Source organism: Anser cygnoides, chromosome 8 (assembly GCF_040182565.1).
Source record: "Anser cygnoides isolate HZ-2024a breed goose chromosome 8, Taihu_goose_T2T_genome, whole genome shotgun sequence".
NCBI classification, from domain to species: domain Eukaryota; kingdom Metazoa; phylum Chordata; class Aves; order Anseriformes; family Anatidae; genus Anser; species Anser cygnoides.
Genome location: NC_089880.1, coordinates 2,669,972 through 2,694,759, shown reverse-complemented (window position 1 = coordinate 2,694,759; position 24,788 = coordinate 2,669,972). Strand labels below are relative to the sequence as shown.

The following is a 24,788-nucleotide window of genomic DNA, read 5'->3' as shown; positions in this document are numbered from 1 at the left end:
GGGGCCGGGCCGCGAGGGAGGGACTAGAACTTTCCGCGGCCGCGGGCGGACTCTTCCCTCGGCCCCGCCGCAGCGAGCGCCCGCCGCCAGCGCCCCCAGGCAGCGGGGAGACCGCGGACAATGACCCACTTCAACAAGGGGCCCTCGTACGGGCTCTCCGCCGAGGTCAAGAACAAGGTACGGGACGTGGCGGCGGGCAGCTCGCCGGGGCTTTGTCTGCACGGGGGTCGGAGCGCAGCAGCCGGCGGCTCCACGCGGTGCGGCGGGGCGGGAGGGAAGGATGCCCTCACACACCCCCGCGGCGAGGAGCGAAGCGCTGCCGGTGCCCGGGCTGCGAGACGGCGCCGCCGCGCCCCGGCTGCCGACACCTGCCCCCCCTCCCCTCCCCTCCGGTCCCGTCCCGCCGGGGCCGCGTGGGCGGGGCCGCGCCGCGCATTCCAGCCGCGTGACATCATGGGCACGGCCGGCGCGCGGCCAATCGGCGGGGGCGCCGCGCAGAGCGCGCCTCGCCCGCCCCGCCCCGCCCCGCCCCGCCCCGCCCGGGCACACAAAGGCGAGGGGGCGGCACGGGGGGGGTCGGCTCGGCCCTGAGGGCTGCGACAGAAAACAACGGAAAAATAAAAAAAGCGAGCACTGACGTCACCTGCGGCCGCCGCGCCGGGTCGCCGGTGTAGCTGGCGTCGGGCTCCTGCACGCCCCTGAAAGGGGGACGGAGGGGAGCGCGCTGTCAGCGCCGGGGCTCGTGCAAAAGGCGGCTGCAGCGGGAGCTGCCCGAAGGGACGCCGGCGCGTAGTCGGCTCCCCCGGGCGGCACCGTGCAGGGGCTCCCCCGCTGGCGGACCCAGAGCCCCGTGCGTGCCCGTGGGGCCCCTGCCCGAGCACGGCAGGAAGGACGGCACCACGCGTGCGGGGAGCGCTGCTGTGCTTCACAAACCCGGGGGCAGCGCGCAGGGCGAGGTGGAAGTGCTTTGTCCCTTCCATCAGTCTCTTATGGTCACCCGCTCCCGTGGGGCCCCTGAGAGGAGCTGTGTGAGCACACGCGTTAGCGGAGGGGCTGACGCCGGCGTGCTTCGCGCCCCTGAGGAAAGGCCACCTGCTCCCTCTCGCTGCAGCTCCGGCCCTTCGCTCACTCGCACTGCTTTCTCAATGCAGGTAGCGAGGAGGGAGGGAGGGAGGGAGGGGTGTTGTGCAGGCAGCCCCGCTTTCCTGGTGTGCAGATGTCTCCTGTGGTCCTGGGGAAACGTCGGAGCAGCGTGGCCATAAAAAGTTACTCAAATGCACTAAAGACAAATTAACTCCCATTTTTGTAAGAAAAAAAAAAAAGTCCAGCGAAAATACAGCTTTGAACTCTGAGAATGTTGTGCTTACTGCGAGAGATCAAATTTCAGAGCAATTCTGTTATGGACAGAAATGCTGCATCCCTCCTAGCCCGTATCTTGCATGGCTCCGTACATTAGATGCGTCTCTGTTTCCCTGTGATTCCAGAGGATCAGACAGGAATGGCTTTGTGAAGATGAGAAATTCCTTTTTCCAAATCCTCCTGTGTCATAAATGAAATGTTTAAAGATCAACACCCAGTTTCCAGCTCTCGGTGGACCATTTATTTGGTACTGATCTTAATCAGGCTTCCTAAAACACTGACCTTCACAGAAACCATTGTGTGTGTTTTTTAACGTGGCATTGGCGTAACGTTTGTCAGTAACTTCCCTGCTTGAATGATGCCGTATGTTAGATGCCCTTGTTTGAAATTTTCAGTGCTAATCCCCAAGCAGTTTTTTTCCTACAGAAAACAGACGTGTTGATAGCTGTGCTGCCTGAGGGCCCAGCTCTGCTGGATAGAAAAGTCTCTTGGTTTTGGTTTTTGTTCTTTATTTTCTCATTTGGCATTGTATTAGTGTTCAGAGAGACCCTTTGTTTGCTGTGGTATTTGAATAGATGAATATAACATGTCTTGGTGCTGCCTAAGAAATTTTTTGAAATTTATTTTCTAGATTCTGGCTCTAAGCTTCAAATCCGTATATAGTTCAGTTTGGTGTTCAGGGATGTATATTTTTTTTAATTTTCTTCTGAGGCCCCGCCCTTCTCTTGTTTTGCTCCTTACCTCAGTTGACCGATAAGGTACTTGCTCTCATTACTGATCTCCTTCCCCCTCTCAACCAATAAAGGATGGAATTTGGGTACTGGTTCCCAGCTAGAAGGAAACTTGTCTGCATGAGAAATGTGCAGGTAGTCAAACTAGCATAATCCCTTTGAAGTTGGTTCCCTGTTTACTTGAGATCATAGCCGATACTTGATCCAAAACAAATGTTCAGCGAGGAGCCTTTTAAGCTGATTTAAGCGGATAGTTTCTTCTGCAGGCAGTAAATTTTCTTCTTAAGAAGTGGGACGGTTTCTGCAGTGCACGACGTTAGCATAGCTTGAGACAATGATGGAATTAAATAAAGCTACAAGCTGGTGTTGCCTTGGTCTCTGACTTAGGACCAAGGTAGCAAGGTGTTAGCAGAAGCTTGTGCTCCGTTGTCTCATGGCATAGTGCGAGGGAAAAGCAGGAACAGGGATATGAGCCGAGCAGGCTCCGGGTCGCTCAGCTGCTTCCTCGCGGCTCCACCCTTCCCATGTCAGCCGCGTAGGGATGGGGCATTTATCTGTCTTCTCCCTCCTCCCAGCTTTGGTGCATTGCCGCTCCGTCTTAGCTGCGCATGGAAGGAGGATGGCAAAAGGGAGGTGTGGGTGGGGAGTCAAACTTTGCGTGGCCTTCGGCTGTCCCGCGTCTCGCCTCCAGTCTCCATCATTCCTCCCACACCGCCGCCCATGAGGGAGTTGGCCTCAGCCCAGACCATTTTCTGACATTTTATAAAAGACGGGGAGTACCTGGAGGGAGTCTGGCTGTCCCTGCAGCGGTGACCCTGAAAGGCCAAGCGCTGGCGACATGCAGGAGGCAGGGATGAACAAAACATCGCCTGGCATGAAGGTGTGCAGGAGGGCAGTGGTGCTTCCTGCTTTCATTCTCAAGGGCAAATATGAATTAATTAGCATGAAATCAAGTCTGTGCTGAATAAGACCAGCCAGACCTAGGTATGATTATTATGTTCCTCCTGAAACTGCTGAGGAGAAAATTCTTGTGCTGTATTTCACTTGCTACAGGCCAAATAAAAACAGATCTAATTTCTTCATCCAGAAATTACCTTTTCATGAATACTTTAACTGGGAACCAGATTCAAATTACTGCCTTTCAGACTTTTTACCTTTGTGATCCAGTTGGCTCAGGATCTACATGAAGTTTTGTCTGCCTGTAGCTGGCCTGCTGGGTCCTCTCCTTCCCCTTTCACGGTCTTCCTTTCAACATAAAGATAATAAATACCCTTTTCTTTTTAAAAAGTAACTTAAAAACAAACTGTTCCAACTGCACACTTTTTTCCCTTCTTTTCACACTTCCTATGTACTATTTTCCTTCAGCAAACCTTCAGGTTTGCTCACTGAGCGTTCTTTAGGAACCTTACATAAGAATTTTTGCTGCTGATGAAACATATTTCTACTAACATTTATCTATAATGACATAACAAAAATTAATAATAAGGCAATAATGAGGCTAAAGGCAATGAGAACTTAACGCTTTCAGAGCACAGGTGATGGTAACTGACAGTGCAGGATTTCTGCTTGCCCATTCTGTTGTACAGAGTAGTCTAACCTTTAAAGAAATATCTTTAATTTACAAGTTATGAATTAAACACAGGTGATTAGTTTAAAATAAAATCAGTCTCTGACCTTTCCCATGATACACGTCTTAACAGTTTGTTGCATGGAGAGTAAATTAAAAATGCAGTATTTTGATGCTGTCAGAAACATTACAATAGAAGTATTATACGCTGAGATTTTTCACAGGGAATTTCAGAAGCAGTAAAAGGGTTTTAAAGGATCAAGCGCTGAACTCCAGTTTGCCCCAATTAATTCATGCTTTCTGATAGTTGATCATTGGTCTTGAAGTTAACATTTACCAGCTAAATATAAGGTTCATTGTGCACAGGACTGATTTCTTTCTCTTCGTGTCTGAGTTATTTTTTTCCAAAGAACTGTGAATTTTTTCCAGCTGGATCCAGGCTTTAGTAACAGATCTGCCGTTCAAATGAACTACTCGTAACTTTGTCTTTTATATCAATTGTCTTCCAGAAATCTCAGAGCGCAAATCTTCAAGGATCTTATTTTTGTGATATATGTTCCCAAACCTCCTTTATAATTGTAATGTACAAAGATGAATGAAACAGTGAAAAAATTCCACTATAGACTTAGTTAAGAAGTCTGCCCACCAGATACATAGAATGCACCCGAGGTAAGAAGAGAATGGTACTTAGTGGTATGGTTCTGATAGCGGAGTCAGCACAAATCTGACCACAACCCACAAATGTTACAGTGGCTATTCCATAGCTAAACTAACGTTCAGTCTGTTTGGCACAACAGCTATGTGTACCACTTAAAATACATTACTGATGCAAACACAAGAAAACTTGCATTTTGTAAGTTAATCTTGAAATGCCAGATTTTTTATTGTATCAGCAACCTAGGTTACTTCTAAGTTACTTAAAATATGCTTGCTGGTTACTTGTTTCCGATGCTTAGTTTTACTTTGATAATACTAAGTTTCAGTAACTTAGGTGCAAGGTCACTTAGAAAATGGTCCTGCCACATGCTTCCATTCACGTCCAACTCATGTGTTGCTCCCTCTCTGGACAGAAGTCTCTTATGCTTCTGAGCATCCTGGGTGTGAAGATCCCTCACACCAATTCAAGTGGCATGCAGAAGCCTAATCAACAGCTACGCGTTTAGTTTAGATCTCTTTTTTAAAGGGGGAAGGTCTTCTGACAGCAGGGAACCTGAACTGCGGCATCTCCATCCGTTGCTGTCTGCTCCCTGCTCTGTCTCCGCGTGTCCGATCCGTTTTCTGTCACGCTGCTCACCATCTGAGGACAGGCCTGCTCTCCCGAGCGTCTCTCAAGCGCAGGTTTCCAGTTCAGTGGGCATTCCTTAGAAGCGTTAATACTAAAGCAGCAATAAGTGGACCTCCTAACAAGCTGATGGCAATGAAACCTGTGTAGCAGACACTTCATACTTAGAATACTTCTCTATGATAAGCAGAGACGCATATTTTGCCATGGAACCATTTCCCTTGCCAGCTAACGGAGATGTGAGCACCCTTCCCGCCCAAAACACAATCCTTGTTTCTGTGTGCTGAGCACTGCCCAGCCTGCACCCTTCCTGAGCTCACGGACCCTTCCTCAGCTGCCACCTGGGTAGGCCCATCCTGCGGCCACGGTCACTGCCGGGTAGCCCCACACAGCTGGGGGGAAGCACGCCACTGAAGGTGGCTGCCGGGAGGACGTTTGGCTGTCACTGCTGTCACCAGGGATGTGACAGGCCATTTCTTTACCACATTGTTTAAATCCCCAGTAAACCTTGGCATGTCCCTGTCAAGCTGACAGCTGTCTTTGGTAGTCCTGATGTGTTCCTAAACTGGCCTGGAGCAGCATCCAGCAGGAACTCCTGAACTGCGGGACTTGTATCGGCATCCTGTGTAAAGCCCTGCACGACGGGTGGAATCTCGGGTCCATCCCTTGGCTTACCCCATCTTTTCTGGGAGGAAGGTGATGATTGGCAGAGCTTAGCTGGGATCAGCTGCTGCTGCCCCGTGAATGCCTCTCTGAAAGCAGGGGTGGTGCGCTGGGCAGGCCCGCACGGCGTGGTGGTGTCTGAGATGCGAGGCTGGTTGCTCCGTGCTGGTTTTGTGGTTAACCTTGGGCAGCGCGTTGGCTGCACTTCCAATTCAGAGCTGTTAATTTATAAAGTGTGTTACAGAAACATTTCTGGTGGATTAATAAACTTTTCAGTAAAACTTTCACTGGTGATAGAAAAACATAAAACTCGAGGTTAGTGTTTAAGGGTGGGGAATAAGTACCAAGTTTTGCAGCCTTTATGTGCAAGCTAACAGTATACTTCCTGTAGCCAGAACACATTTGAGGAAAGCAAATTGAATTTACACAGTCGTGATGATTAAATAGGATTTGTAGTCTCAGAAAATAGAAAATGTAATTTGCACTTCAGTAATACTTGCGTGTTTCAAATGTTCGAATTTTTTTTGTGTGTGTTTATGTGTGGATTCAGAGTTAGACTTGGTTTAGAATTTGGAGAAAAGTACCTAATATATATATATATATATTCCTTTTGCTGAGTCAATACTCTTTAAAAGCTGATGGATGCGTGCACGCGTTGTTTCAGGATAATGGCACGAGTAATTTTTTTCATCTCAGCTTTCTTTGTAAGTATTAATTCAGAGGCTTTTTCCTGGGTTATAATTTACCTTGGAGAGTAAAGGATGGAAACTTCTCCGTGTCCAGGATTGCTAGCTTCGGTAGCTACGTAACACCGTATGCACTGTGCATCTGACACATCCTTTTAAGGAAAACTTTTTAGAGATTCCCATCCCCTATGGAACAGTACAGGAAAGGCCTTCAGTAAAAATGGGCCTGAGGCCAGGACACGTAGGGCAATTTGAAACAGATTTTTTCTAAGTGAGATCATGTGAAAATCCCTCTTTGTAAGAGGGACTCTTTTGCTTAGAAATGCTTTTTGTAAGTGTTTGATTCTACACAACTGTTAACTTGTATGGCTATATTCAGCAGCAAACCTTCTCTTTTGGGTAAATATTTTTGGTTTTGCAGTATTGCCTCAGTAACGTATGTTGTTTCTGTTTAATTGGATTGAATTACTTTGTGTTTTTCTCTACCGTTTTGACTTTCTTCAGGTGGGTGGTTCTATGTTCTTGTTTTCTTTTAAAAAATAAAAAAAAACAACCCTTCATTTTTTCTTAAACCAGTGCTGATTTTAGTAGATACTAGGAGGGGAGACATAGTGAAAATTCTTACTGCCTTTATAAAGCCATCTCTTCCCTGAAGCAGATGCGATTCTGGCGTTTCCTTGCTGCCCTGAAAGGTGTTCATGAGGGTGGGATCTGCTCTCCTGCATCAAGGACTGAAGAGTTACAGATCAATCCCAAATGAGCCTCCCTAGCTCGCCTTGCATGCTTGGACCATGGCTGTTCCCAGAGTGAAACCAGACATCACAACTATAAAAGCTTTACCTAGCTTTCCTGTTAAGAAAGCTCTCCTGTTATATTGCTTTCCTGTTGATATTTCCACTGCTACAGCCTCTTATTTATAGACAAATAGCCTGATCTTAGTACTCCTCGTTATGCTTGAGTAAGAGTGACTTAACTGAAAAGTGTTTTTCTGTTGTCCCTAATCCGTTGGCTAAATGCTCCCAAGTCTTGCCAGCAAAAGACAAGGCAGAAAGAACAAATGCGTACAGGAAGGCATTCGCTTATCCCCAGAGGCTCAGGGTCAGGGGCAGCTCTGACTTGGCCGTGAGCAGGGACCCCCGCGGAACATTTCCCGTCCGTGCTGAGTGGGGCCAGGCCGGGAGGAAGGCCCGCACACAGCCCCCAACCCTGCTCCGCAGCAGCTGGGTCTCGTGGCTGCCCGTCGGGGCTCCCGCTGCCTGGTGAGCGTTGAGCTGCCGCTACTATGGCTCTCTGTAACACCACGCTGCTCCTGTTCGAAGTGACCCAATGTATAGCACGTCTGGAAGTCAGTGCAGCGTTAACTTGATGGAGCAGATATAATTCAGACATCTATCACTAAATGTTCTTTGCATATTTTTGTAGGAGGCTGTCCCCTTACCTTGCTGAAATTCTTGTAGTAATCATGTCCAAATAAAAGTAAGTGGTTCAGGAAACTTTGTAAGAAAATAAAGACTGCTGCCTCTTCATTATGGCCTATTTTGAGAGCACCCTTTATCATTACTAAACGATGGCATGAAAATTTTTGCGATATGGATAAGTACCTGTCTTTTGAAATAATGAAGTGGTTTTAACAATAATTTTAAAAAGATCTGTAAGATTAAACATCGGAGAGAAAGAACTGGTCTTTTAATGGGTGGAAAAGAACTGGAACAAAACGTAGCTAACAAAGGCAGAGTTCAGTCAGGGCACCCCAGCACTTTGTTCTGCAGAAGAACGATGGAACTTTGAACACTTTAGGTCAGGGACCTCTCAGTTACACTTCGTTTGTAATACAGCATTGCCCTGCTCTTAGTTCACTTTGCATTTTACAAACTTACACTGCACACCTCAATTCATTGTAATGAGACTACAACTTATCTTGCAGTATCCAGAGTTTTGGATGCTGTGCATACATGCATCCCCTACCCACCCCTAGTGGTGCTGACTATTGGTAATAATCCTGTAGGATTATCAGGGTCTTTTACGATCTGTGCCATTCGCTATCTGGGCAAAAGGAGCTGGCAGGAAGTTTCCAGAAGACCAACCAAGACCTGTAAAATGAAATCTGTTGTATGGTAGGGGAAGACCAGTAACTGCCCCCTTTTTTTTTTGTTACGAACTATCTCTGCCCAAGGTGGATTTACATAAATTAGCAAGGAAGAAACTGCTGAAATAAATCAAGGAATGTGTTTTACCTGTAAAATGCAAACAAATCTATATGCACTTTCTGAAAGACTTTTCATTGGTTACTAACAGTAAAACCACAATCTTTAACTTTTTAACACTTTTGTAGTATATACCATTCACAAACATTTACATGTGATTAATTAAGCATGTGTATGGGTTACTCTCCGTTTGGATTTTTAACCAATTCCAACTCTCTTATACTGTATTCTGTACGTATGATGCGAGTACAGCTGGATTTGAATAGAGATGAAAATTCAGTTAGATGCCAGAATAGCAAATAAAGCAAGCGAATTAAAATAAACAAGTATACTTATGGTAGTTTTCTGTGTAGAATAGGTCATCTTAAGTTCCATGCTAAGAGTATGGTTGCACCAATGATGTAAATAAGCCATTTCAGATCAGTGTGTGCAGGATCCCATCTGCTGGGATCTTTGTCTTCGTACCAATTGGAAGACATAATTGAACTTACTTTCACCATTTTTTCATGTTAAAATAAATCAGTTACTGAAATGCTTTAGTTTGAAAAACTTACATGGAGAAATATCCTTCCAGTACTTGCTTAATTGCTGAAAAATCCTGGCTTAGAACTTACTACAGGGTGGTTAAATCAGAGCATCTTAGTGGTTTGACTGTCTTTAGTGCTTTAACAGTAGTACTTTCTTTCATACTAGTTATAAACCAGTATAGCAGGTTTGTGGCTTGATTTTCACATAACTTAGAATATAATTTAAATAAACAGTTGCTCCAAAAGTTCATCATAAACTTCTTAAAAATACCTATTCTACTGTCTGTTACAAAGATTTTATGATTTCTGTAGAACTGCATACAGGATCTGTGTAAACAGGGTAAGTGTCATGCTAAATTTCAAATAGTCTTAACATATGTTTTCTTAGACTTTCTTGAGTAATCTTCCAGATTTTGAATGGTAGACTTTTAAAGATGGATGTTATTACAAAATTAGGTAAACGTTTTCTAATATTTTTGTACTTTTTTTTTTTTTTAATATCACAGTAATTGCAGATCATATTCTTCTTGCAACTCTTTCTACGTGGTTAAAGCACAACTTGCCTGGGTGGCCATATCCAGAATATTCTTTGATGTTTCCTGGAATACGATCAACATTTTTTATCTCCTACTGGGACATTTTAAAAGCTGTTCTGCTGGGGGAGAAAAGTATGTAAACTTGAAAGAGCGCATGATTTCATGGATAGTTGTAGCAGCAGTAGAGAAGTACTCTCAAATAGATACAGTGATCCTTGGTGCTATTGCTTTCTGGCTGAAGGCTGTCTAGTCTTTGAGAACATCGTTCCACCAGCATTACCATAGGAGGAACCTCAGGAGACACTTTCTAGTTTGCTACTAGGGAAAATAGGACGTTCTCAGAATTTTTGTTTGATATTTGATGTTTATGTACCAGGTTGCTCAGTTAGATTTTGTTTTTCTCCCACCCATGAAACAAGCAATTAGATATCACTGGTCTTTCTGGATGGCACGGTAACAATATTTTCAGTGCATAGCTCAGCACTTTTCTTTCAGAAGTAGTCACTGCTGCTGATGGTGTGATCTGCACCCATCTGTTGTTGTACTGGAGTTCATTAATGTTGGGGAAGGGTTCAAAACCAAGTAAAACCTGTTCTCAGGAGGTAACAGGTCTTTGTGTATTGTGTGGGATCAGTACTGTCCTAACTGAGAAGAAACTTTACATTCTGGTGCTTTTTGTGCAGTGAAAACTGCCATGGTTTCAAATAATAGGTAGTGAATATTACTGAAACCATGTTCTGCAAAGAAATTCAAACTATTCAGAAATAGAATAAATAATACAATGCAAACAGATTCAATATCAAGAATAATAATGTACGGTGACAGGACCAGATCACAGAATCATGAAATGGTTCGGGTTGGAAAGGATCTTAAAGTCCACCTAGTTCCAACCCCCTGCCATGGGCAGGGACGCCTCCCACCAGACCAGGTTGCTCACAGTCCCATCCAGCCTGGCCTTGAACACCTCCAAGGATGGGGCATTCACAGCTTCTCTGGGCAGCCTGTGCCAGTGCCTCACCGCCCTCTGAGTGAAGAATTTCTTCCTAATACTATTTTAGTTTAAAGCTATTACTCCTTGTCCTATCATGTTGCTGCAGTTGGAAGTAGAAGCTGATCAATGAGGAGAACAGGAGTTACAAGCCAGAAAGCTCTGGCACCAAAAGCCCATCGTGACTACAGGTATCTTGTTTGTAAGATGACTTGGAAACTGTGAGGCATGGCTTATTCTTACTTCACAGGGCTTCAACTTGTGCAGGTGGAAACAATGCCAGGAAATTCGGATTAATTCTCATCCATTCCTCTTTTAAGGTTTGTGATCTAAATTATGATTTACAGAGAAAACAGTGAAACGTGGGTGAGTTACCAACTATGCTACAAATAACAACAACAAAAAAGTTTAATATTAAGCAAAATGGATACAGCTGTAAAAATTTTGTGCTAGATAGTGTATTGTGCTACAGTGAGCTCTTTTAACATTAGTGTTACACACAGTTTCCTGCCTTTCTGTACAACAGTCCATAATGACAGAAGAAAACTGTTCAAATAGCAGGGCATGCTTAATGGTGGCTTGCATTTTGTACTGTACCTTGCCATTTATTTTTCATCGGGCTTTCTGCATTTCTTTTTACATTTGGGTTTCTCACTGCACAAATATGCATCCCGTGACATCTGTTTTTGCATGGAGCCCTGGTCAACATACATAAAATTAACAGGGAATTTTAATTTGTCCTTATGGTGAAAGTTCATTGGGTTGGAAGCTCAAATGACAGAAGGCTCCACTTGATGGTGAGCTTGGTGCTGTCACTCCCTCTTCTGCCCCACCTTCAGTATAACCAAAGATTTGTAGTTTCCCACTGCCTAAGATTCTTTGTCTCATTTTAAAGGTTACACTCTTTATTTTATTCTACAACTAAACCACTTTGTTGACAGACTTACTTGCTCCATCTAGAAGCGTTGTGCTGAGAAATACTGATTATGTCCTTACGTTACTCTCCCTTAGCCCTGAAGTTTAGATATGTACAATGATCTATTTACACTTTCAACCACAAAGTTTTAACTCAGTTGTATAAAAAGTAAATCCAAACAACCTTAAAAAAAAAGTGGGAATTGAAAATGTGTTCTGGAACAACAGGCAATGAACACGACAGGGCAGTTCAGATGCAAGGAGCAGTAATGCTGCAGAATAGTTTGGGGTTAGCCTTGTAGTCTGCTTCACTCCCGCTTTGACAAGCACTTGCTCTTAGGGTTAAAACTTTTGACCAACGATCAGTTTTCCAGCTGTTTTCTGGTACTTCAAATACAGCGTGCTGCATGCTAAAGGCGTGACTCCTGCTGCGGGGGCGTGAGGCCTGAAGCGCAAGTCAAAAGTTCCAAAAGAAGGAAGAGTTGTTGGCAGATGTAACATGATAGGGAACTTTGAAAGTTTTATCTTTTATAACTGTTCTTTTTAACTTGCTAAATTCTGTGTTTGTTAGTCCCAGTGACTTGTAAAAAGGTATGCAGCGTGTTTAAACCTTTTCCTGAGATACCGTTACAGCATTTTTCCAGAGCAGCAGCAAGATAGCCGAACTCAAACTGGAGATTTGGCATACGTATAGCCTGTAACATGCAGTGCGTACCGTGTAATTTGGAAAAGATTAGTATAAATGGACAAATGAAAGTCCATATGAGATCATTTATGGTGTGAAATACTTGTTAACATTATCACTCAAACTCAGCACCCTACAGGCACATACAGTAACTTCGGTGATCTGCCTGTGTCCCTTTGGGTTGGCAAAGATAACTTCACATTTGTTTCAAGGAACCCATACACTTGATAAAAACAGTGATGATGATTTGTCTTGTACTAAGGATGGAGGAAGGTTTTTTTACACTGTAACAGGTCCCAAATGGGAAAGTACTACCTGAACAGAACAAGATGTGAGGATCAGAGAGAGTTCAAGAATCCTGAATTCTCTGTTTGCCAAGATAAGCATATTATAAGTAAGCATGGATAGCATGAAATGCTGCAACAAGTCTATCAATGTATACCATCACCAAAGAATATTTCATTGTACATCTAAGTATTGTGAAGTTTCCAGAGGAATCAAGTTTAACCCAAGGATTTTAGCCTAAGGCATATGCATTGGCATCAGGATGCCTAGTATTATATGCATGTGACATTCAAAGATGAAACTTGGCATTTAAAATGGGAATTGCTAGTAAAAGTAAGAGCTGACCTATTGGTACCCCAAGTTCTAAAGCCGAGTCTGCTCCTTCCACTCCAGAAAGACAAAACAAATCTAGGAAACAAAAGCTAAAAAAAAAAAAAAAAAAAACAAGCCTCCACCTTTAAGACTGAAATGCATCAGTTTTAGGTTATAAAGATAATGTGCTTTAAGTTATCTGTAATAGAAGATTACTATATGGAAGAGATTTTAGCTAAATTTCATACTGTGTTAGTAAAACTTTTTTTTTTCCTGTTTCTGTGCATCATTAATGAGGCAGTCTTCTATCCTGGCTCTATAAGACAAGATTGTATACAGGACAGACTCTGTACAGCAGCAGCAAATAAGCATCTGAAACAGCTTCTGATAAATTTAAATCCTTTAATAAAATGTTAACATTGTATGACTGCGTGTGAAGCTCAAGAAGACAAATTTAATGTCTGTGATCTCAACCGGTACAAAAGAGTCAAGCTCAAAATGTTCTTTTAAAGCATGGAGAAGTTTTCCAGATTTTGACCTCCTTCCCCAAAAATTCAGATAGAGATGGAATGTTTTGCAGAGATGCAACTAACTGAAGTATTTTATACAGCTCTATTTGAAAAGGAGTACATGGTGGGTTTTTTTTATTGTTTTTTTGTTTTTTTTTTAATGAAAAGAAGCCAGTCCTAAACGACAGTAAGATCCTAATTTTTCTGCAGCCTCCTCTTGTGACTTACAGTAGCAAAGTGAAACCTATTTAGTCTTCTGAAGATTACCTCTCTGGTAAAAGTATCATACTTCTCCTTACAGTTAATCAGAAAAGTTGTCTTCAATTGTCAAAGTATTTCTTCCGTGCTGAAAACGAAGCCAGCTCTTCCATATTATGAACTTTACTAACAGTCAGGAGCTTGTAAAAGGCAAGTAACATGTAGTTGTTTCCTCCCACTACCATAGATTTTCACCACTTGGGTAAGTTTAGTTTCCTTTCAGAGAGATTTCTTTGAAATCTGTATCTCAGAAGTAACAAGAGCAATAGGATTCATAGCTTTGTATCTTTCAAGAATTATCAGAACAAAGTAAAGAACTTATATTAATAGTTGGCTTCCTGCTGTTTTTAAACCAGGTTTTAAATTTTTATATCCATTGCTACAATTGGATCTTTTCTACAGTGTTCTGAATGGTACCTTTTTTCAATGGCACTGGTGATGAACACTTCGAATTAAGCTGCTTAGCTACTGCTATCATCTTCACTAGACAGTGCTTTCTTTTTTGTGAACATAAGTTTTAAGCATCTTCCATGAAAGTTAGTACTTTAAAAAGAATCAAATGTTGGCATGTTGATAAGCAGTAATGGAAAAAGCCATAAAGTTTTTATATTAAAGCTTCCAACTTTCCCCTCACAGATAGCAATCAAAGGAAAACTGGAACAACTGATGGTGATAGACATGTGGAAAATATGAAGTATTCACCAGTTTGGTGTTACATAACTTCTACTTGTGTGACTGGGAGTAAAAAAAGAGCTAACAATTCAAAGTAAACATAATACTTTGCTCCTGGTACCTGACCCAGGCTCTTCCTGCTTAACTCCTTCTTGTCACGTGTTTAAGCCAGATTCTAAAGTTTCCGTGTCTACCTTTCAGATAGGTAAAGTATAACTTTCAGAGAAACTATCACCCATCCTTACTTTCTGTAACCTAGTTGCCCACCAGTTCAAATACATCAAAACAAAACCTTTGCCGTATTTAAGTCAAACTGTACAGTACTTGCTGAAGACAATGCAGAAAATTTTCAGATTTAATAGTAATGCTTTTAATGCAAAAAATGCAGTTTCCTCACGTGTTTAAACATTTGTTTCCTATCTGCATTTAAGCACAGTAGCGATATCCCTGAGACACTTTAAAACCTCTTGAAAAACTGAAGATTTTAACACACATGAAAGTACTCCAACATAAAGTAAATATTTAAGAGACATGATAAAATTCCATCTGATTACTTCCAAGTTACCCAAGCAGTGGGGGTAGTGATTCAATATTAATATCAGTTGTAATCTCAAGTGTGGAATGTACTTTACATTAAATGAGGAAAAATGTTACCTTTCTTTTTCCTTTATATACTTGCAAAGAAAGACTGAAATAGCCACACATGTAGAAGTGTTTGGTGGTACTCTGTCTAGTAGTCTTTATTTATTGTAAATAGGGGGAAGGAGGAGTGATCTTTGAAGCGTGTCCCTTGATGGCACGATCACCAGCTTTTCTATAACCTCATTTACTTTCATGCACTGGCAATTTTTTTCTTCTTTTAAAAGGAAACTAAGTTGTAGAAAGACAACTCCAGTTGTACTCCAGACCCTTCCAGCTGCAGGATGGCTGACCTATCACTTAGCATCGCCTTTAAGCTACAGTGAAACAAACTGCCTGAATTTTGAAGTAGCATAATGTTTGTTAAATGTCTAAGTATAACTAAATAGTGGAAGAGAGCATAAACCCCTCTCTGTACCCATGTGCATGTTAGAGCTGAGATTTTCATGTCGTATGAACCGTCAACACAGAGGCAACCAGCCTGCACAGTTCACTCCCCTACCCAGGATATTGAACAGGCCGCGTTCTGGCCTCCGCTGAGCTGGGCATTTCGGTGTATTACCTACAGCATGTCTCGTCTGTACATCTAACTTCAGATTTTGTCTGTGCGCTTCAGTAAGGTCTTTGTAGGTTCTTTAACACGTAATAATGGGATGCTACATTTTAGTCTTCGGGAGTGTTTTGGGATCTTTCTCCTTTGCCCGAATACTTTGACACACACACACAAAATGATTGATTCAATTGTTTCTGAGATTGCAGCTCCTCTGTGAGTTTGGCACAACTCAAGCAGCTTGTTCAGATGTTACTAGGGAGACAGACCCAGGGTGTGATCACACAAGCCTGGTTTCCATAGGAATCAAAAATAGCCATGAAAAGTCGTTTGTAAGCTAACCACCAGGTCAGGAAGGAGAAAGACAATAACCAACTTCCTCATACACCATTTTCAAGACAATTAACCTTTCTGGTAGGCCTCCAAAAGGGGCTACCCTCCCCTTACTATTATTACAATCACTGAATAACGCGGTAGCACTGAGTCTTGGGCTAAACTTAAAAAAAAGGGCAAGAGGAGTACTTCTTAAAAAAGAAAAAAGAGAAAAATGTGGTGGCTTCCAACATGGAGCTGTGAACTTAGCAGCTAACTTTTCTAGTCCACTTCTCATCTTAGCTATGTAATATCTGAAAGTTATGATTAAAGAAAGTAATTTTCCTCACACTAAGCAGGATAACCTGAGCTTTCTTCCTTTTTTCTTCAATAAGAGAGAGCACTTGATTATTTTAGACCACCACTGGTCTAAGCACTGAGGTACTTACTTACTGTCTTGTGCAGAACACTGCGGAGTTTCATGTATTGATCAATAAGGGAATTATCCTGATCTGTAACTAAGGCACCAGAGCAGCACTATTACAAATAGTTTAAGGAAAATAACTATTACTCACCCTAGTTTCTGAAGTAAAGCCAGAGATACGGGAATTTTCCATTCCCCTTAGAAGAAAAATAGAGAACAACATACTGTAATTTTTTAGTTTGGTCAGTTTGGAGTTGGGGATTGCTAATGCTAGCCAAAGTGCAGTAATTTCCTCTCTCCCAGTAATTCAGATAGATTGGAATTATAATGTCCTGCACTATAAAACAGTTGCTAATACCTAGTCTTAGCCTTTCTGGGATGGAGTCTATATGCAAAAAGTATGAAAGTTACATTTTGGCCTGAACGTTAGTGGCTTTACCTGAATTTCCTGTTAGGAATCTGTAAGGGACTGGAGGCCAGCCGGCTGAGGTCTCAGTGAGGAGTGCTGCAGGCACCCCTGCGCTCACCCATCACTCACATTCGTTATGGCAACTCCCTCATCCCAGTCCTGCTCACTGACCCACGTGGGGCAACTTGTAATGCAGGTGGAAAAGTGTTGCCAACTGCCGCACTAGAGGAGGTTGGTTATGCCATAAAATCCTGTGCTCGGTTCACTTGTTCTGTTTGCAGAGAAAGTAGCAAGTTATAGTACTAAGGATTGCTTCCACTGAGGTAATCCCTTCTCTCCAGCTTGCCCCAGTGCTTTTCAGCATCACCTGTGAAGAGCAGGGATGGGGAGCCAAGGGCAGAGAGTAGAGCTTGCACCCTGCTGGCTGCGCAGTTGAAGTGTGCTGGTTCGCATCGACTTCTAGCGAGCGCGGCATAAACTGACACGCCGAGTGGTGAACTCTGAGTATCTGGAAAAGGCGTTTAAGTCACCTTGCTGACAACTCTTGGCCTCTGTTTGGTGCCTTGAGCTTCAAAGACCAGGCTTTCTCTCTCTACCATAATAGCGCACTAACTTTGCAATTAAGACATGAGATCACAGCTTATTCCATCCGAGTGTTCCAGCAAACCCAAAGAAAAGAGGAATAGCAGGGATACTGACTCGGGGGGGGGGGGAGGGAATGCCACACACAGCCCCCAGATTCCCTCGCGAGGTAGCTCTGAATGTTGTAGCAACAAGGGGAAAAGCTAACAAGCCATTTCCATTAGTCATAATCTAGGTAAAGAAGCAAATCCACCATAATCTTCTGGTAAATAACATCAGATCTATTATGCTAAAGTTCCCATCTGGAAGTCTGTGTTGGAGCAGTACTACTGATGCTGTGGCAGTTAAAAATTCTTACTTCCATAAAACACTATTTCACTTTTTACTTGCTGCTAAAGTACAACTTCGATGTAAAACAATTTTTCAAAAAAGTCCTTATTCCTCTGCAGCTATCAAAAGACTGTTCACAAGTTCTAGCAAATCTTACAGTAGGAGGAACTGTTAAAAGTGCTTTAAAGGACTATTTCCAAATAAACATTTAGTAAAGCCATTAGCATTATAGTAGAAGGAATAAAGACTTGTATCTGTAGCCTGATAACTAAAATACCGTACTAAATAAATGCTATGGCATACTCTTTGAAACAGATTTGGGAGAAAGACTTGCAGTTTTCTCTCGTGAAATAACTTTATAACTGCTTCTGTTACAGATAGCCCTCAAGTATGATCCCCAGATAGAAGAAGACCTGCGTAACTGGATAGAAGAAGTTACAGGACTGAGCATTGGTGCAAACTTTCAGCTGGGACTAAAAGACGGCATAATCTTATGCGAGTAAGCATTAAGTAACCTTATTTTTAGCAATTTTCCACATTTGCAGAACTAAAGAGGGACTTTCTGAAGATTCCCTTCAAACACATCAACAATGACAGTCAAAGATAGCAGACAGTAGGGTGGGAGACAGCTTTTTTGAAATTGTGGAGAAGAATGAGAAATCTCCTTTATACTTCAGCAAAGATATCTAACTATTTCTAAATTTAACAATGAAGATCTTTTCTATGATAATGAAATGGCACACAACAATAATGACTTATCTGTTAGACTTGTTAGACCTGAGGCACTCTGTATAAATCAAAAAACTAACCATTTTGATTAAACTAATGCAACTAATAAAGTATGAGTGAAAATATTATATGCCTGCACAGATGGTATAAGGATGAGATTTATTGTTTAAGCATTTCCCTTTTTTTCACCTCCCCAGGCTTATAAATAAGCTGCAGCCAGGATCAGTGAAGAAAATTAATCAATCAAAACTAAATTGGCACCAGGTAAAACAACAGAATAAAACCCCAAAACTACACCTCTAACCCCTCCAACCCCAAAACAGTTCTTTTGTATTAACAAATTTCCTCTGAATATCTACACCTTAAATCTTCATAGCATCAAGTTTTTTGTATGTGTAGCAAGATACACACACAGCAGTTGAGATTACCGCATACGTGGAAAGCACTCAACAGGAGAAATTCTAACAACTGAGATGTCTCATAAATGGCAGTTGACTACACATATTTAATAGTAACGCTTCAGCTGTTATATGAAGTTTTAAATGGAGAATGAACATAGAGCAATAGAGCAAGGCTTTTTCCAAGTTTAAAACCAACACCACCTGTCCTTGCATTTGTGTCTTCCCCCTGCCCCCCTCCCAAAAAAAAAAAAAAAAGAAAAAAACTTTTTAACCCAACAACACCTAGAGTATTCCATCCAGGCAGTGCTGTAAGGCCCTGAGGTCAACAGCTTGGCTGTACCTGGACATTTGAGGTCACCATACAAAGCATCCTCTTGAGAAGGCAGTTGGGAGACATAGGGGAGGGAAAGGACCCAAACAATCTCAGAGGAAGTAGTTGTGTAACAAAACTCAGAAAATACATGGTGCAAACTACAGTGTGTATCTGAGTTCAGTATATCCAGATTGGATTTTGTATGGGTGGTCTACCAAGCACTTTTTTTTTTTTTTTTTAATCCCCAAGAGACTATCAACACCACCATGCTTTTAGAGCAGGCATTGGAAAGGTTGCTGGTTAGAGTTGGCTGCCTTTACTGATGCTGGATCAAGCTCAACACTGCTGTGTCAGCCTCTTATTTTTATTGGTACCAAACACTAATAAATGCAGCGGAGGATTTTTTTATTTTTTATTTAAGTTTTAATCTCTTATGATTCCAAAAGGAAAGATGAGTTTCAGTCTTCGCTTATGTACTCCCTAGTACTTACTTGCCGTTCTCTACGGCACACAGTGCTAAAAACTAGCAGTAAAACCTAAAAGCTTGTCTGAATTTTTTCCAGTAGTTGATCAAGAGAATACTTTCAGACCAGGTTTAGTGTTCTTACTAACCACATAGTTACGTTTTTGATTCTTTTGCTCAAAATTATCAATTGCTAAAGTCAAGCAGCATCGACATTTAAGTAAATTCTTCCTATTTGAAGGTTTTGAATTTGGATTTCTCTTGGGACACAGTTGAATTTTGTCATTACAACCCCCCCCAACAGATATTCGCTGATAGAGAAATGCTAGACTAGACAAACCCTTAAACTGATTTCAGAAGTCAACATTAAAACCACAGAAAGTAATCTCAAACTCCCCGTTAGTCACTCTTAACCAGGCCAGCTGTTTTGACAAACTTCACAAGGCAAAGAACGTGTGTAAAGACAAAACCAACACCAAAAAGCTGTGAAGTTATGTAAACTAGTTACTTAGTTTCTGAACTGAAACACTGAACAAAAAAATGGCTTTTTTGTTTCTGTTTAGCTGGAGAACATTGGGAATTTTATCAAAGCCATTCAAGTCTACGGCATGAAGCCACATGATATTTTTGAAGCAAATGATCTTTTTGAAAATGGGAACATGACTCAAGTACAGACGACTCTCGTGGCACTAGCAGGTCTGGTAAGTATTTATACCCTTGGCAGTGGTAGAAATCCACATGCCAGTCAAGATACTCTCTTGCCACTCATTTAAATACAGAAAACAGCATCCAGCCTCTCAGGAGGGGATAGATACTATCTACTAGATAGTTGCTCTTGAGATGGCGCTGTGTCCTTCATTCCTTGAGCAAAGGCTGAGATGATGTTTTTTCCAGCGAGACCTTATAGTGGCCTTCCAGTAACCTAAAGGGGGCCTCCAGGAAAGCTGGGGGATGCTGTCAGGGAGCGTAGTCATAGGACAAGGAGTAATGGCTTTAAACTGAAACAGGGTAGATTTAGACTAGATATTAGGAAGAAATTCTTCACCCAGAGGGTGTTGAGGCACTGGTACAGGCTGCCCAGAGAAGCTGTGAATGCCCCATCCTTGGAGGTGTTCAAGGCCAGGCTGGATGGGGCTGTGAGCAACCTGGTCTGGTGGGAGGTGTCCCTGCCCATGGCAGGGGTTGGAACTAGGTGGGCTTTAAGGCCCCCTTCCAACCCCAACCATTCTATGTTCCTTGACTGCAGATACACAGAACCAGGGAACATCACAAGAGAACATTAATGCCTGCAGATTGTCCTTCTCACTCTGACAAAAGATACTTAGATAGCTTGGGAGTGCCACCTTCAACTGGTGATGGGAACTGTTATCTCCTCCCACCCACAATATAGAGTTTCTCATACAAGTTAATCCTGCTTGTGGCATCATTTGAGAGACCAGAGGATCAGGTACAGAGGCAGCCTGCCTTTCAGCCTAGGTCTCCATATAATAGTAACAATTTCAGTAGCAGAAACTATACTTAATACTCCTATATTCCTTCCCCCCTAAATAGGCAAAAACCAAAGGTTTTCATACTACAATTGATATTGGTGTCAAATATGCAGAGAAACAAGCACGAAGTTTTGATGCAGGAAAACTAAAAGCTGGTCAAAGTGTAATTGGCCTGCAGGTAAGTAAGAAATTCATGTTTGCAGATACTCTTGAGAACAGCTTTCTTGTTTTGATTAACTGATTTATTCTGTATGCAAAATAAATAAATAAATAAAAAAGCTGCAGTTAGAATATGTTCTTATCATGGAAGGAGGTGTAAGGTTTTAATTCCTGTAAGCAGTTGATTGCCTTTCTATGCTCATGTGACTGTCTGGAAGGTTTTTCTGCTTGTTCTAAATCTGCACTAAGGGGTAATGAAAAGAGTAGCTAATATTATCAGTATTATCTCTGTCCCCGACAGCGGCTTTAAAATTAGTAGGAGTCTGGATATCAAAAGCTCCTTAAATGGTAGAAGATTTTTTTTTCCTCCCCCCTCTCTCTCCACTTTCCATAATAGTCATAAAACCCAAAATAACTGACATAAAATCCTAAAATTCCTGTGGTAAACAAGTTGTGGCAGTGAAATTGAATCTTTACTGTCCAGAGTAGAAGCCAATTATTATATTTTGATGCATACATTCATTTCTAACTGCATATGCAGTTGGGCAAATGCCAGTCACTGAAACGCGTTAGGAGGACAGTTGCTTTATTTTATCTTTTGAAGCTCAGTATGGAGAAAGGGTAACTTATTACAGGTAGTGGTCAAGCTACATGAGAAAAGCATGCATTGAAATTACTTTTTCTGTCAGCCATCAATTACCAACTGTATGATTCCTTACAATGGTGCTTGCTGTACAAATAGATCTCTTACTCTGTCTACCTCTTCCTTCTTCCCATAAAGATGGGCACCAATAAGTGCGCCAGTCAGGCAGGCATGACTGCTTATGGAACTAGACGACACCTCTATGATCCAAAAATGCAAACTGACAAGCCATTTGACCAGACAACGATTAGCCTACAGATGGGCACTAACAAAGGAGCCAGTCAGGTAAGGAGGACTGCGTGTGGTATTTCTAGAACAGACAGAGCTCCCAAACTGGGAGAGTCTGCAGGATGGGCAAGTGAGTTCTGTGGAGTCATTTAGGAACTTCGATTTCTTATCATTTACCAGCGTGTTCTGTGCTGAAAAATCTTCAAGCATGAAGGTGACCTGACTCTTTTAGAATTTTCCGCTGGCTGTGTTGTATCAGGAGAAAGTAGCGACTTCACTTCCAGTACTAACTAGACAGATACAAAAAAGAAATTACTTCCTGGGCACTACCTCAGTTCAAACAGTATATTCTTATCAAAGAGGGAAAAGTCCCTTTCAGCAGAGACTTTCTTCCTAGACTTGCTTACTAGTGAACACATGCGCTGTTCTGTTGTACTTAAGTTTGTACTTCCTAGCACTTCCAGTAAGTCATACAAGTTGTAATCATAAACTCTGTAACCGCAGCTCTTGACCTTCTTATTGAACTTCTGCAATCCTGTTTCACTAGGCTGGTATGCTGGCACCAGGTACCAGAAGAGACATCTACGATCAGAAGCACATATTGCAACCTGTGGATAACTCAACTATTTCATTACAAATGGGTACCAACAAAGTAGCTTCACAGAAGGGAATGAGTGTGTATGGGCTTGGACGGCAAGTGTACGACCCCAAGTACTGCGCTGCACCCACAGAACCTGTCATTCATAATGGCAGCCAAGGAACAGGAACTAACGGGTCTGAAATCAGCGATAGCGATTATCAGGCAGAATACCCAGATGACTATCATGGAGAGTACCAAGATGACTATCAAAGAGATTACCATGGTCAGTACAGTGACCAAGGCATTGATTATTAGATTTGCATCAAAAGTTCAGCGTTAGTCCATTATTTTATTCAGTAAGAACGAAACTAGCCTTGTGGAATTGTTACTTGTCTTTCCTACACACTATGCTTAATGTACCTAAAGAAATACTGCCTTACGTACATTCCTTTTTCCTTTCTCTGCCCTTTCCCTGTCTAGTTGCCTTTAGTGCTGTAACAGTTGTAGTCTACAGCATAAACAATAACTGCATATGAAGTAAAAAGGAATACTGTGAAAGGGGGAGTGCTCTCGTACAGCCAGGCCTTCTAATAAGAAGCTATGCATTTTCACAATCTACTCAAGTAGGTTTACATACCACATTAAGCCTTCATTTGACATATTTACAGCTTTTCTGTTTTCCAGATGAGATAAAAGAATTTAATGCTTAAAATTAAATACGGTCTTTGCCAATTAAGTTTAAGACATCACACTAGTGATTTAAATATCATTACTATGTTTCTACGGTATTGTTTGCTAATGGTAAGTCCTGCATTAGACATAAGTGTGCATTTGTGATCGTGTATTCATTCCATTATCTACACTGACCAAACTCATAGAAATAGTTGTCTTACTAAAAAGGGAGCTTGTACAAAGTCTTGAGCCAACAGAAGTCCCATGTTTGATGGTGCATTTACCTTTTATTGTGCCATAATATATCCATGTAGAAATGCTTTTTCTTCCTTGAACTGTATTTATTGCCACTTCTCAAACTGATCCCAGTGTATTTTTATAAATAAATATTTTTTCTTAAAGGTATGTAGAAGATTCTGCCTCATTTGTTATGCTACCATTATTAAAGAACAGATGGCAAAAATTATTCCCAAATCACCATCACACGTGCCTCTGTTAAGGGCAATGTAAAACTGCTGTCTGTTGCAGCTAAGTTCTTTGTTTTCCATGGGATTTAATCTAACAACCTTGTAAAAATCTCATGTGAGTGAGTGACAGTGACTTAACAGGAAAGGAATGTAGCTCCTTTACAGCAGAGTTCACTTCCCCTCTACATTACTGTGAGATTACAACCAAAGATCCTTAGATGTTCACTAAATCCCTGCTCTTCTCTCAAGGCAAATAAGGAACTGCAGATACTTAACACTGCCTCTGCTTCAGCCTATAACCTTCCTTCATACCATCATTTTGAGAAATTAAAAGACACTTGCTTTAAAATATGAAATGAGATATCCAGATCTTCATTTCCGCTGGTCTGCAATCTGCATTCTTTAGGAATAAAGCTCTGATAATAGTAACTAAATTGAAAATGTTTTTGTCCTTAACATAGAGTACAGATAGGCTGTATTAATTTACCTGGGCTCCTTGCAACAGGAGAAAAAAGAGGTTTCTATCAAGGGTGGGGGGAATTTCACTGGTCCTAAATTCTGTGAATAAAGAAGGTATTTTAACATGTAAGTTTTGGACTTGTAAAAGATTCTTCCCTCAAGACAAAATTTTGTTCTTTGCTCCATTAAGTTTATCTTCAGGTCTGGTGATTTGACTTTCAACCGACTTATTTGTTGAAATAAATAAGCTTAAGACTGATTCATAGATTTTAAATTAGGAAGGACCTGTGGAGGTCATTGGTCCAAGCCCTGCATGCAGGGCAAGAGAATTACCAAGACGTCTGTTCAGACCTGCTCTTCCTGACCTACACTGTACTTCCCCCCTTCAAAATAATAGTATTTAACAATTTAGAACTAGGTTATTAAATGCTGAAAAGCAGTGCTATGATTGACAACAAAAGCTTTGCTATTTTCATAGTTTGGGTGAAGTTAGGATCTCTTTTGAAAGCCTGACCCATGCCTTCCTGCTATTTCTGAGGCCAAAAATTGTGTTAAACTGCTTGCACATATTTATTATGTATGTATTTGAAAGGAGGCCCAAAACAACATGCAAATTATTCTCAGCATGCCTGTTCCTTTCATGTACAGAGGTACACAATGGAATCATAACTAAATTGAGTTTGAAGACGACACCAAGCAAGACTAGATACAAACTTCCTCGCTTAAAACAATAAACAGTAATATGTAGCTATTTCCCAG

At 41.8% G+C, this 24,788-nt stretch overlaps 1 protein-coding gene and 1 long non-coding RNA gene across 2 annotated transcripts; both read left to right on the top strand.

Moving 5' to 3' along the window:
* CNN3 (calponin 3) lies at nt 1-23,508 on the top strand. The gene is made up of 7 exons (XM_048067268.2): nt 1-177; nt 17,803-17,924; nt 18,352-18,418; nt 19,895-20,032; nt 20,883-20,999; nt 21,762-21,908; nt 22,399-23,508. The coding sequence occupies exons 1-7, from the start codon at nt 121-123 to the stop codon at nt 22,744-22,746; spliced, it is 996 nt and encodes a 331-aa protein (XP_047923225.1). The 5' UTR covers nt 1-120; the 3' UTR covers nt 22,747-23,508.
* LOC125183168 (uncharacterized) lies at nt 184-16,038 on the top strand. Its single transcript, XR_007164610.2, has 2 exons — nt 184-10,863; nt 13,551-16,038. It is a non-coding gene; the product is annotated as an uncharacterized lncRNA (long non-coding RNA).
* Nucleotides 23,509-24,788: the final 1,280 nt, after the last annotated feature.

Coding starts and splice junctions, on each gene's coding strand:
- CNN3 (XM_048067268.2), top strand. CDS start 121: ATGACCCACTTCAACAAGGGGCCCTCGTACGGGCTCTCCGCCGAGGTC. Junction 21,000..21,761: donor AAAGTGTAATTGGCCTGCAG/GTAAGTAAGAAA, acceptor CTTCCCATAAAG/ATGGGCACCAATAAGTGCGC. Junction 21,909..22,398: donor CTAACAAAGGAGCCAGTCAG/GTAAGGAGGACT, acceptor CTGTTTCACTAG/GCTGGTATGCTGGCACCAGG.